Raw genomic sequence first — 12,764 nt, 5'->3', positions numbered from 1 at the left:
AACCCGAAACCACCACGTGGTCGGCGCTGGGTCAACTGTCCCAGCGGAGCCCGGTCTTCCAGCCATCACCACCAGCTGTGCGAGTAAAGATTCTGGAACCTTCCAGGCCAGGTGATGTGCCAGCTGAGTACCACCAAATGACCCCAGTCCAGGCCACGAAGAGCAGAAGAACCACCCAGCTGAGCCCTGCCCAGACCTCTGACCCATAAATCCACTCGTTCATATTAAATGGGACCCACCGATCCTTGCTGGCCCCCTGGCAAAGCCCTCCGTCACTCTCCACACAGGCAGCTCCTCCACTATGAGGCCCCCACTCCCCACCATCTGCCCCACACCCACATGGACGAGATCCTTCCCTCTTCATACTACACCTGGTGCAAAGCCCCCCACACACAATTCCCATGGTACTAATCATGCAATCCCGCAAGGGCTGCTTCCCGAGTCCGTCTCCTCTCCTACCAGCAGGGACCCCATCCCTCCTCCTCTGTCTCAGTGGAGTCTAGCACCCAGTATGATGGCAAATGTGTGCTGAGCACATGAGACAGCTCCATCACCACAAGGTTCAAAGCAAAACCCTATTTTACCCAGCAACACTGTATAGCTCTAAGCAAAGCAGAGTCATGACCTTAGAGCAGTTTCTCAACCCCAGCACGACTGACATTTGGTATCAGATTACTCTTTGTGGCGGGGGCTGTCCTGTGCCATTGTATCATGTTCAGCAGCGTCCCTGGCCACCACACACGAGATGCCGGTGGCACCTTGTCCCCCCCCCATTGTGACAACCGAACATGTCTCCAGACACTGCCCAATGCCCCTCACCCCGGGGGGGGAGATAAAATCATCCTCACTAAGAACCACTCACAGCTTTCCACCTTGGGATCCAGGGTTTTCACCCAGGCCTGCATGGGACTTGTGACACCTGTCCAAAAGTCACACGCCACTTGCCGAGTACCCCAAAACCACACTCTCATGCTCCTCTCATGCCCTCTGCAGACCCTGCAGCAACCAGCAAGTTTCTGCCGACTAGAACCCCATAAGGAAGTACCCAGAGCTGGGGGGTTCCCTCCAGGTGCCACCCTTCACAGCAGGAGGCACTAGCAGTCCCCTCCCAGGGCGGAAGGCCTGCTCTCCCAAGGTGGTGGGGGCAGTACCGTTGTAAGCTCTTTATCCCCAATTTGGCTTTTACAGTCACTTTACAAACACCCCCATCTCAAACAGGACCTCCACGGCAGGGTCAAAAGTCCAAATGCAGTCGCGACATCCCTCTTCTGCAAACCTGCCACCCTCCCAGGTAAAGTCCGACCCCCTATGCAAAGCTTTATATCCCTAAAAGATGAGCCAGACTATGATTGTCAGTGACAGCAGGGATGGTGACAACAGTTCCCACCGACCGGGTGCCCATCACGTGCAATGACCCGTGTCAGGGCCTGCGAGACACCTACTCATCTTCTGTTCCCACCCGTAACCCTGTGGGGTGGACACCAGTGTCACCCCCGTTCTCCCGATATGAGAATCAAAGCTCAGAGCGCGGAGGTGACTTGCCCAAGGTCACGCAGCCAAGCTCATCAAGTGGCGCTGGGGATCAAGCCCCGCACTGCTTGTACCTAATAAAAACAAAAAGGCTCCCTGAGGATTTGAATCTCATTTAGTTACTGCTGTGTGCCCAGCACTTTGAACCCTCATTTGAGAGCCGGCATTCAAATGGGGGCAAGGGCGGGGGAGAAAAAGAGAATCTCGCAAGCGGTGTGTGTGACAACTGGCTCGTTGGCAGGGTCACCCGAGGGGCTTACTGTCCTGTTGAGTCCCGGCCTAAGTGCTGGAAGGTCTTCACCCTCAGTCACTCCAGGGGGAGGATGGAGGAAACAAGGAGGCTGAACAGATGGAACGAACGTAAAATGACAGGACTTGACCGAAGGGGAGAGCTACAGGGCACGGGTCTCCAGCCAAAATCCTGTCTCACTCCCATCTCCATCAGAACCAGCTTCAGGAGAAGGTGCCAATGCCCTGTACTATTATTTCATAAAAGGCCCCCGTGCCTACGTGTTTCTGATCGCCAGGCAGGCTTGGGACCTGCAGATCAGCAAGAGACATGGCACACCTGTACTTGCCATTGCTTCCTGTCCCCCCACTTCCCTCCCACCCCAGCTGCAATAAGTTTCGGGGCCACCCGGGAGGTCGAGTGTGGCCAATGCAAACAAAACTGCAAAACTGGGAGGAAAGCTGCCCCCAGACAGACATCTCAAAGCAGGGGTTCTGGTTCCGTGCCATCGGAGACCCACTTGGCCCTGAAGCCAGGAGCGACCTTGCAAAAGCTGCTCAATCTCACCCACGGTAAGACAAAGCAATCAAGCATGACACCAAGCCACCTGAGTCCACCGGTGAATGGCCAAGTGCAGCACCCTCCCCCCTCCCCGCAGGTGGATGAGGATGTAGGGGGGTGAGAACTCTCAGACCTCATGGCTGAAGCACTAAGTAGAACAACCCCCTTCGCCGGGTGCTGCCAACCCCCCTGTGAACTTAGACCATGCCATACCCTTTAACTCAGAAATACATCTTCAGCCGGGCGCAGTGGCTCACGCCTGTAATCCTAGCTCCCTCTGGGAGGCCGAGGCAGGCGGATTGCTCGAGGTCAGGAGTTCGAAACCAGCCTGACCAAGAGCGAGACCCCGTCTCCACTATAAATAGAAAGAAATTAATTGGCCAACTAATATATATAGAAAAAATGAGACACGGTGACATATGCCTGTAGTTCCCAGCTACTCGGGAGGCTGAGGCAGGAGGATCGCTTGAGCCCAGGAGTTTGAGGTTGCTGTGAGCTAGGCTGACGCCATGGCACTCGCTCTAGCCTGGGCCAACAAAGTGAGACTCTGTCTCAAAAAAATAAATGAATAAATAAAAATAAAAGAAATACATCTTCTAGGAAATTATCCATCAGATATAGCTACACGTGTACATAAAAGAACAAGGCAGGGATAACCCTCCTAGGTTGCCAGTGAGAATATAAACGGTGAAGCCACTTAGGAAAACAGTCTGGCAGTTCCTGAAATGATTAAACAGAGTTGGAGCATGATCCAGCACAATTTCACTCCTAGGTATATGCCCAAAAGAAATAGAAAACAAACAACCACACAAAAACTTGCACACAAACGTCCACAGCAGCCCTATTCATATGAGCCGAAAGGTAGAAACCACCCAAGGGGCCGGCAAGAGATGAATGGATAAACAAATTGTGGTCTGCCCGTGTCATGGCATGTTTTTCAGCCATATAAAGGACATTCTGGCAGCTGCCAGATGCTGCCTGTATTCTGATACAGGCTACAAAGTGGATGATAAAAACATTATGTCACAAAAGGTCACCTATGATTCCATTTATATGAAATGTCCAGAACAGGGAAATTGAGAGAGACAGTAGATGAACAGTTGCAGAGGGCCTGGGCAAGGGGTGGTGGCCAAAGGGTATGGGGTTTCTTCTTGAGGTGACAAGGACACTCTGAAATGGATTGTGGGGGTGCTTGCACACATTTTTGAATATACTAAAACCACCGCATTGCACGTGCAGTGTACAATGGGTGAAGTGTATGTAAAATGTGCGTATTATATCTCAAAATGTATTCTAAGAGAGTGCAAAGATGGTTGCTTCCGCTAAGAACAAAAGACTGGAAATGGCACGAAATGTCCATCTCTGGAGTTAAACTGCCCCATTGCAGCCACTTGCCATTGTATGTGACGTGGCCATGAAAGAGTAAGCAGATCAATGTGTGTTTATAAGAGACAAGCCCAAAGATTATTAAAAAAAAAAAAAAACAAGGTGCAGAAGTGTATGTAGAAGTCCCCATTTGTGTTTTTTTAAAAAACACGCATTACATGAGCATAAATTATTTCTGAAAGATGAAAGAAATGGTAGTGAGCTTGCCTCTGGAGCATGGGTTAAGGGCTGGGGAAGAGAAACACTTATTAATATTTGTGAGTCGGCCAGGTGTGGTGGCTCATGCCTGGAATCCTAGCACTCTGGGAGGCTGAGACGGGAGGATTGCTCAAGGTCAGGAGTTCGAAACCAGCCTCAGCAAGAGCGAGACCCCCGTCTCTACTAAAAATAGAAAGAAATTAATTGGCCAACTAAAAATGTATAGAAAAAAATTTGCCGGGCATGGCGGCGCATGCCTGTAGTCCTAGCTCCTCAGGAGGCTGAGGCAGGAGGATCGCTTGAGCCCAGGAGACTGAGGTTGCTGTGAGCTAGGCTAACGCCACAGCACTCACTCTAGCCTAGGCAACAAAGTAAGACTCTGTCTCAAAAAAATAAATAAAAAATAATACAAATAAATACAAATTAAAGCAAGTCTTTACAACTAAGAGTTGCTTAAATGCCCTTACTCTGTTTGTTAAAAAGCTTTAGAAACTTCAGGAACTGAGCCAACGGCCCAACCTGGAGGACATGGGAAAAGGAAGACACCTCCACCAGGACCAGAACTTCACGTGAAAGCTACAAAACATTCAACGGCTTGAGCACTTGGTTGGAGATGAACGCAGAGGCCTCTGGCTGCTGTCACCTGCAGTAACACACAACAGGCATTTGGCTACCAATCTGTGAGTTCCTGCAAGCTCAGGCCAGTGAGCACCTAGGAGGGCAGAAAACTTGACCAGCCCTGGGAACCAGAAAACCCTGATGCTGCCAGACAGGGAACAAACCCGCCAGCCCAGACGAGCTGCCTGAATGCTATTTCACCAGAGCTTTCCTGGCTGAACGTCCCCCCACCTGAGACCCACACAAAGTGACAGCACTTTCATTTTCAGAAGACTAGAAGAACACATCAGACCAACAACTCCAGTAATGACTGACACAGGAAGGTGAGAAGAGCTCAGGCCCGGGCCCAGGAAGATGGGCCACACCGCCCTGCCCAGCAGCTACTCACAGAAGCCCTCGATCTTGTCAGCGGTCTTGCTCCAGGCCACCTGTCGCGTCTCCATGATCACCTGGACGGTCCTCCGCTCAGGGGTGGACTTGCGGAAGCTGAACACGGTCATGACCGTCCCCAGCTCCAGGGCTCTCTTGATCTGACTCTTCTCATATTCCGGAAGGGCATCCACGTTGACCATGGCGGTCATGGTCAGCCACTCCAGGGAGGCAGAAGGGGTCAGGAGAAGTCACGAGGCTGAAAGGGCAGAAGGAAGGAGTGAACTGACTTTAGTTAACTGGAGGGAGGGTTGGTTAACAGGGCATGGACTTCAGGAGGCAGACTCCTGTCTCATGAACGTCAGGGTGAGTTTTAGGAGATGGTTCCAGTGGCAAGAAGAACACAAAGGTTTAAATGGAAGTCCAGGTGTGTGGGAGGAGCCCCTGGCCTCGATTACCTAACCGTTACCTGGGCTTTGAATAACCAAATCACCCCAGCCTGGCAGTGACTCCCTCTCTCCACACCTGCTTCTATCCCGTAGCATATTTGAATAGCCAAAGCAGCCCAGGCTGGCTCCCAGACCCCACCCCACCCCCACCAGCATCCTTTGCTATCCTGCCTAGAGATTTCCAACCCTCCCTTCACTTCCTAAGCAAAATCAGGCACAGAAAAAAATAAGAAAATTAAAACTTCAGAATTATCCACGGAGACCTGAGCAATTGATTCCCGCGTGTAGAAATGAAGCCAGAAGGGCAGGAAATGTTCCAACCCTGGTGTAGGTTGCTGGTACAGGAAGTCCAAAGTGCGATGTCACGACAAAGCACCTAGGGCGATGCCCAGCACCCAGGAGCGCCCTTGAGCGCTGCTCATTCTGGTGGGTGGTTGATATTTGCAAGATTTCATGGGCCCAAAATCTCTGCCCTCATCCAGTGCATTAGCAGATACAGACCCTAACCCATCTCACAGCTTTGCTGGCTCTTCCTAGGATCTCATACTCCAATTATTCTAATCACCTGCCAACTGTTTTCCCCAATTGTGCCTTGGCCCCCCCCCTTGGGTCCATTTTCAGACCAGCACCCAGAAGGATCCTTTTAGGACATGAATCGAGTCATGTAAGTCCTCTGCTCAAAACCCTGCCTCAGGCCAGGCGTGGTGGCTCACACCTGTAATCCTAGCACTCTGGGAGGCCAAGGTGGGCGGATTGCTCAAGGTCAGGAGTTCAAAACCAGCTTGAGACCCTGTCGCTACTATAAATAGAAAGAAATGAATTGGCCAAGTAATATATATAGAGAAAAAATGAGCCGGGCATGGTGGTGCATGCCTGTAGTCCCAGCTACTCGGGAGGCTGAGGCAGGAGGATCGCTTGAGCCCAGGAGTTTGAGGTTGCTGTGAGCTAGGCTGACACCATGGCACTCACTCTAGCCTGGGCAACAAAGTGAGACTCTGTCTCAAAATAAAACAAAACAAAAAAGAGCCCAACAGCAGCTCCCTGAGCCCCCACTCTGCACCGCTCCACTAACCTGCCTCCCAAATATCCAAACACACATTGTGTGCCCCTACGATGGGGCTGAGAGTGAAGGGGCTTCTCAGGCTCTGTCTGGAGCTAAACCACCAGGGCTTGCCTGGCCAGCGAGGCTACAGCTGCCACAAGAATCACCTAACCCTCTGGGCCTAATTTCCACTCCAGCAAAAGAAGGTAACAGTGTCCACTTTTGAGGGTTAAATAAGATAACATATCTCAGGCCCTTAAAACAATGACACAAATCAGCACTCCTCAGATTTGGCTATTATTGTTACTGTTCCTATCATTAGTTCTGTGTATCTTCCCGCTCCCGCCCCCTGCAGAGACAGAGTCTGACTCTGTCACCTGGGTGGAATGCAGTGGGATCATCACAGCTCACTGCAACCTCAAACTCCTGAACTCAAGCAATCCTCCCGCCTCGCCCTCCCAGAGTGCTAGGATTACAGGCGTGAGGCACCCACTGGGCCTGGCCACTATGTATCTTTCTTATCCCCTCTTCTGCATTTAAACCCCTCTGGATACCACGAGTTGTTACACTGTAGCCCCAAGGTTACATAGTAGCACTAGAGAGAAGTCTCCCAGTTCCAAAGATCCAGAAGTGAAGGGCAAGTGTTCAGCAGGGCTGCCTGCACTTCCAGCCTGGCTCAACCTCCTGCCAAGTTGCTCAAAATCTGGGCCTCAGTTTCCTCCTCTGTAAAATGGGGGTAAAATGCCCTCAAGGGGCTGCTGGAAGGGCTAAAACCTACAATGTCTACAGAGCCTGCAGCACGTAGCAGGGCCTCAGGTAACACTAATCAGCCATGGGTGAAAAACATTCGTCAACTGTCAAGGCTATGCCAGGCACTGGGGGCAGGGCCAGGATGCAAATGAGGGGGAGTGAGGAAAGGCCCGGCCACGCCCCTTGCCCCTCCTCCCTCCACCATGCACCCATCCCAAAGGCACCAGGGTTGAGCACTTAGATACCCAGAAAGAGCATCCATGGGGAGAAATGGGCATCTGCATTCACTCTTAAGATGAAGCAGGAGGGACTGGCTTGAGCAAAGGCCAGAACGAGCAGGGTGAGCCAAACTCTGCTGAGACTTAAAGGTATCTCGTCCAGAGAATCTAAAACGACCTGCTGACCACCACCCAGGACACAGGGATGACCAAGGTGCCCTTGGCCCATCTCATCCTTGCAAAGTAGCTGCTTAGCAGACCCTCCCCAGGTGCCAAGCTACTGCCATGCCAGGTCCATCTCCTTTGTCTCAATGAGAAATACCAGAGGGGAAAAGCGAAGTCCTGAGAGGTGAAATGACTTGACCAAGGTCATACAGACCAGTGGCAGCACAAGAGTCAGAACGCTTATCTGAGTCCCAAGCCCCCAAACCTTCAGCACCTGCTTTATGGGGCCAGAATCCCCTGGCAGAATTTGGCCACACATCAACTCATTTGGCAGCCTCTGGCTCTCACAAAGGAGGTGAGGGGACTTGTCCAAGGTCACACACAGCTAGAAAGGGGCAGAAACAGGATTTGAGCCTGATCCCAACTCCGAAGCCATTCACTACACTGACTGCCCCCGGCCCGCACCTCTAGCGTCCCCAGGTCCCAGGTGTCCAGGCCAACGTCCAACAGCACACGAGGAGGAAACACCAGCCCTATCGCGACACCCCCAATTAAATGGAAACCAGGACAGGGCAGGAGAGTCCCCAGTTCTTTCCAACCCTGGCTCTGGGAGGGACTTGAGCTTAACCTGGGATGTCACTCACTTCCAGCTCAGAAGCCCCATGGGTCAGCTCAACCACAGGCACCAGCTCTCTGGTGCTGCCTGTCACCAAACAGAAACAGACCCTCACGGCCAAAGGGTCCTTGGAGTCAACCACCAAAATCCAGCCAGCTCCCAGCTCAGGCCTCCGGAGCCCCATGCTTTAGCAACTCGGGCAAGCAGGTCTCCCCGAGGCCTTGACCCCACGGAAGGGCCCTGGCCATCATAGCAATTTCCATTTTGCTTCTGCTTTTTCAGAAAAAAAAAAAAAAGAAAGAAAGAAATAGCCTTGAAACCTTGAAATCCCTTTTTTGTTCCTGTTTCCCATCCTCAGTGGGTAATTCTGTAAAATGACTTATCGTGTCAATACGAACGTGGCTGAGATTTAATAAGGGGTTTTGCCATTTGTGCATTTCATGTCCTTCTCCTTCAAGAGAAACTCCTGTGATTACAAAAATGCAAAACCAGAAAACCAGGATGTGTCTGTCCCTTCGGTGCTCTTCGCACATTAGGGCAGTGCAGGGTTTCATCCCAAACCCCACTAAACAGTTCTGCTAAAACGCGGCACAGCTGAATCCTTGAGCAGTAACTGCCCCTGCGAGGAATGGAGAGAATTTATCACTCCACCTTACACCCGCCCTGCAGCACGGTGGGGGGAGCACATATTTGCAAAGGAACGGTGTCACTGCAGGGATAGTAGTGTAAATTGGTCTCCCCCCCTTTTTAGGGTAACCTATGAGCATCTGTAAAAATGCAACGGGTGTATATGGTTTGACCAGCAATCACACATGTGCAGAAAGACACCCACAAACACATGTGTAATACAAAACCATGGAAGCAATATTTGTTTTTGTTTTTTTAAAAAAGAAAACAAGTCACCTATTCATCAATTTGGGGGATCCCTAAAATAAATTATGTCACCCACATACTAAAGAATGCTCAGCAGCTCAGAAAGAATAAGATCTATAAGCAATTTGATCCGGAAAGATTTATGAGACAGTAGGTGAAAAAAAAGAGTTGCAAACCAAGGAATATATTAGAGTTACATCTTTAGAAAGGCTGTGTTCTTATAAACCCAGGACAGTGGTTACTATTGGAGGCTAGAAGAGGGCAGAGGGCTCACCTGACTTTATGTCAAGCGGTGACGTAATGGATAAGCTTTTATTTTTGTGTTTTCACTGTTTCCTAAATTAACAAGTTGTTTTCCAACTGTTTTCTCCCCAGAAGTTTTCCACTGACTCCACTCCATGAGTGCGAAAAGGGTATTTGTGGGGTCCCCTGCCCTGCCTCTTCCAGAGGAGCTTCCCACCCTCCAGCTGCTGGGGAGGGGTCGGTGGCCGCAGGTCATTAGGTAACTGACACATCAACCAAGCCCAGACTACCGCCTGCCACAAGCTGCACAGGTGACGCACATATCTTTGTAATAGGAGTAACCGCTTGAGGCCCACATGGACCCCCAAGTTCTGGAAGGTTTCCCTGCAGAATGGTAGCTAAGGATGATGGCCTGTGCCTGGGGCCCTTTAACCAGAGGTTCAAGAACTGCCGGGGCCCAGAGTGGTGGCTCATATTCCTGTAACCCCAGTGCTTTGGCAGGCCAAGGCGGGAGGACCGCTTGAGGGGCCCAGTCTGGGCAACATAGGGAGACCCCATCCCTACAGAAAAAAAAAATTTTTTTTTTTTTTTTTAATTAGCCAGGCCTAGTGGGAGTGCCCACAGTCCCAGCTTCTCAGAAGGCGCATGGTCTCAGCCCAGGAGTTCGAGGCTGCAGTGAGCTATGATCGTGCCACTGCACTGCAGCCTGGGCAAGACCCTCTCTCTAAAAAACAAAAACATTGAAAATTTACAGGCCTGGGGGGGGGGGTTAGGGTTAGGGGGGGGGGCTCACTCCTGTAATCCTAGCACTCCGGGAGGCTGAGGCGGGCGGATTGCTCAAGGTCAGAAGTTCGAAACCACCCTGAGCAAGAGCAAGACCCCGTCTCTACTATAAAAATAGCAAGAAATTAATTGGCCAACTAATATACATAGAAAAAATTGGCCGGGCATGGTGGCTCGTGCCTGTAGTCCCAGCTACTCAGAAGGCTGAGGCAGTGGTATCACTTGAGCCCAGGAGTTTGAAGTTGCTGTGAGCTAGGCTGATGCCACGGCACTCACTCTAGCCTGGGCAACAAAGGGAGACTGTCCCGCCCCCCCCCCCAAAAAAAAAAAGAAAAGAAAAAGAAAATTTACAAAATAAAGAACTGCCTGGGCACCCTTTCCATGGATAAGCCCCAATTCTCAACACAGCCCTGGAAAATGGGCTCCCCGTGGCTCCAGTATCGGGCTGGGGGTGGGGGGCTGACACTCAGAAAGACACTTCAACTAGCCCGGGGTCACACAGATGGAACTGAAATTCAAATTAAGTTCTGACGGAGGAGCCAACCCGTTTTCCCCGCGTCCGGCCACCCCTTGCCCCGCGCACCGCATTCGCCCATTCGCCCACTCTAGTGCAAGACCAGGTACCCGGACAACCGGAGACCCGGCCCCGCTGCCCAACGGGCACATCCGTAACTCGAATTCTTCCTCCAGGGGGTAATGACCCGTCGGGGACTCCAAACCATGACCTGGAGAACGCAGAGACGCACACAAGCCTGCAAACGCCCCGAGCGCAGCCGGGCAGAGGCTGCGGCTCCCGCGCCGTCTGTCCCCGCGCGCCCGCCCGCGGCCACCTGTGTGCTACGGGGAAGTGGCGCGGCCGGCGCCGGCGAGCTCGGCGCGCACAGGCGCCGGGGGGACCGCGGCACCGCCCGGCCAGGGGCGCTCCGAACGCCGGCGCCCGCGCGCCCCCCGGACCGCGAGCCGCGCCGCTTCCTCCCGGGTCGCATTCGAAGCCGGGACCGCCCCACGGCACCGACAGGCGCGCCGGCGCCGGGTGAGGAAGTGGCCAGCGGCCGGGCCAGGACTCTGGTCGTCGCCAGCCGGGCCCTGGGCACCGCGGGCCCCGACGGCGCGCCCCGCCGCTGCCCGCCCGCCCGCCTGTCCCGGGCGCAGGTCCCCCGCACCAGCTCAGCCCGCGCGCGGACCCCGGGGCGCAGGTCCCGCCCGGCCGCGCCACTCACCTGGCCGGGGCTCCGGGGCGCAGCCGCCCGCCCGCCGCGGGTCCGGGCTCCGGGGTCCCGCGCGCAGCCGCCCGGTCCCGGCTCGGGCACCCCCGCCGCTCGCTCCTCCCCGCCCGCGCTCGCTACTTCTGCTTCGGCCGCGGCCCGCGCCACGTGACTCGCCGGGCCGTCCCCCGCGCCGCCCGCCCCGGGGCGGACCCGGCCCCGCCCGCCTCTCCGGGCGCCCAGCGCCCCGCGCCCGTCTCCCTCCCCGCCGCGGGGCGGCCCAGGCCTGGGGCCCCGTCTCTGCGCGCACAGGCAGAAACTGAGGCAGCCCGAGTCCACTGGGCCAGGTGCAGCCAGAATTCCCCAATAACGTAGCATTTATGGAGCGCCTCCTGCATACCGCCCTGCACGTGTAGTTAATATACTCCACACAATCACCCACCCGGGGTTAACTATTCATGGCCCTAATTGGAAGTCGTCACTGAGACCGCGCTGGCGTCAGACCACCTCTTACCAGCTAAGGCAGGCCACCTAAACACCTACAGCCTCAGTTTCCCCATCCGTGTAACGTGGTCAACATAGTGCCAGCCCCAAAGGTTGTCCTAAGGAACAAAGAACCGCAGACAATTGATCTCCCATTTTCCTGGGGAGAAGAATCTAATTTGTTCTTTAGGAGATATTGTATTTTTTTTCTTGTGTTTCATGAAGCAATTTTTTTTTACAATAAAATTTTATTTTTGTTGGAGTCATATATTACTTTAGAGGTAATTTTCACTCCAAAAATATTTAAGTACAAAACCAAAACACTGGTTTTTAAAGGTGGTTTATAGCAGAGCAAGTTATCTTATACAAATTAATATCTTTTAAAAGTATGTAATTTCTCCTTTTAAAGTGAGTTCTCTCATGCGAGCAGTTGAAGTTACAGCAGCAGGGCAATCTCTACTTTGTTTTGGGGTTGGTCCAAAGCCAGGTAGAGTTCTAATGCATGAAAAGCTTTAAAATTCTACCTTAAGGAGAGTCAATGTCAATACCAATTTCCAGGTACTTTTAAGAAAACTTAAATTTTGATATAAATACTGGAGACCTTAAAATTAGCCATTTCAAACAACACTAATTTCAGATGATCCCTTTATTTAGAAGCCCTGTATCTCTGTTTTGATCAAGTCACGTAGCCTAAATCAGCTTATTAAAAAAAAAAAAATTCTGCCGGGCGCGGTGGCTCACGCCTGTAATCCTAGCACTCTGGGAGGCCGAGGCGGGAGGATCGCTTGAGCTCAGGAGTTCGAGACCAGCCTGAGCAAGAGCAAGACCTCGTCTCTACTATAAATAGAAAGAAATTAATTGGCCAACTAATATATATACAAAAAATTAGCCGGGCATGGTGGTGAATGTCTGTAGTCCCAGCTACTTGGGAGGCTGAGGCAGGAAGATTGCTTGAGCCAGGAGTTTGAGGTTGCTGTGAGCTAGGCTGATGCCACGGCACTCACTCTAGCCTAGGCAACAAAGTGAGACTCTGTCTCAAAAAAAAA

The 12,764-nt window shown here is 52.5% G+C and overlaps 1 protein-coding gene across 1 annotated transcript in view; it reads right to left on the bottom strand.

The window, feature by feature from the left end:
• The window catches only part of PLCG2 (phospholipase C gamma 2), a 134,757-nt gene extending 123,376 nt beyond the window's left edge, over positions 1–11,381 (bottom strand). Inside the window, exons 1-2 of the mRNA XM_075995816.1 lie at positions 11,251–11,381; positions 4,911–5,150 (exon numbers count right to left, since the gene is read on the bottom strand). Of these exons, the coding sequence (XP_075851931.1) occupies positions 4,911–5,103 (193 nt within the window). The 5' untranslated portion in view covers positions 5,104–5,150; positions 11,251–11,381. The remainder of the gene's footprint in view (positions 1–4,910; positions 5,151–11,250) is intronic.
• Positions 11,382–12,764: the final 1,383 nt, after the last annotated feature.

This window comes from Microcebus murinus, chromosome 20 (assembly GCF_040939455.1).
Source record: "Microcebus murinus isolate Inina chromosome 20, M.murinus_Inina_mat1.0, whole genome shotgun sequence".
Taxonomy (NCBI): Eukaryota; Metazoa; Chordata; class Mammalia; order Primates; family Cheirogaleidae; genus Microcebus; species Microcebus murinus.
The sequence above is the reverse complement of the archived record's forward strand: the minus strand, read 5'-3'. Positions and strand labels throughout refer to the sequence as shown.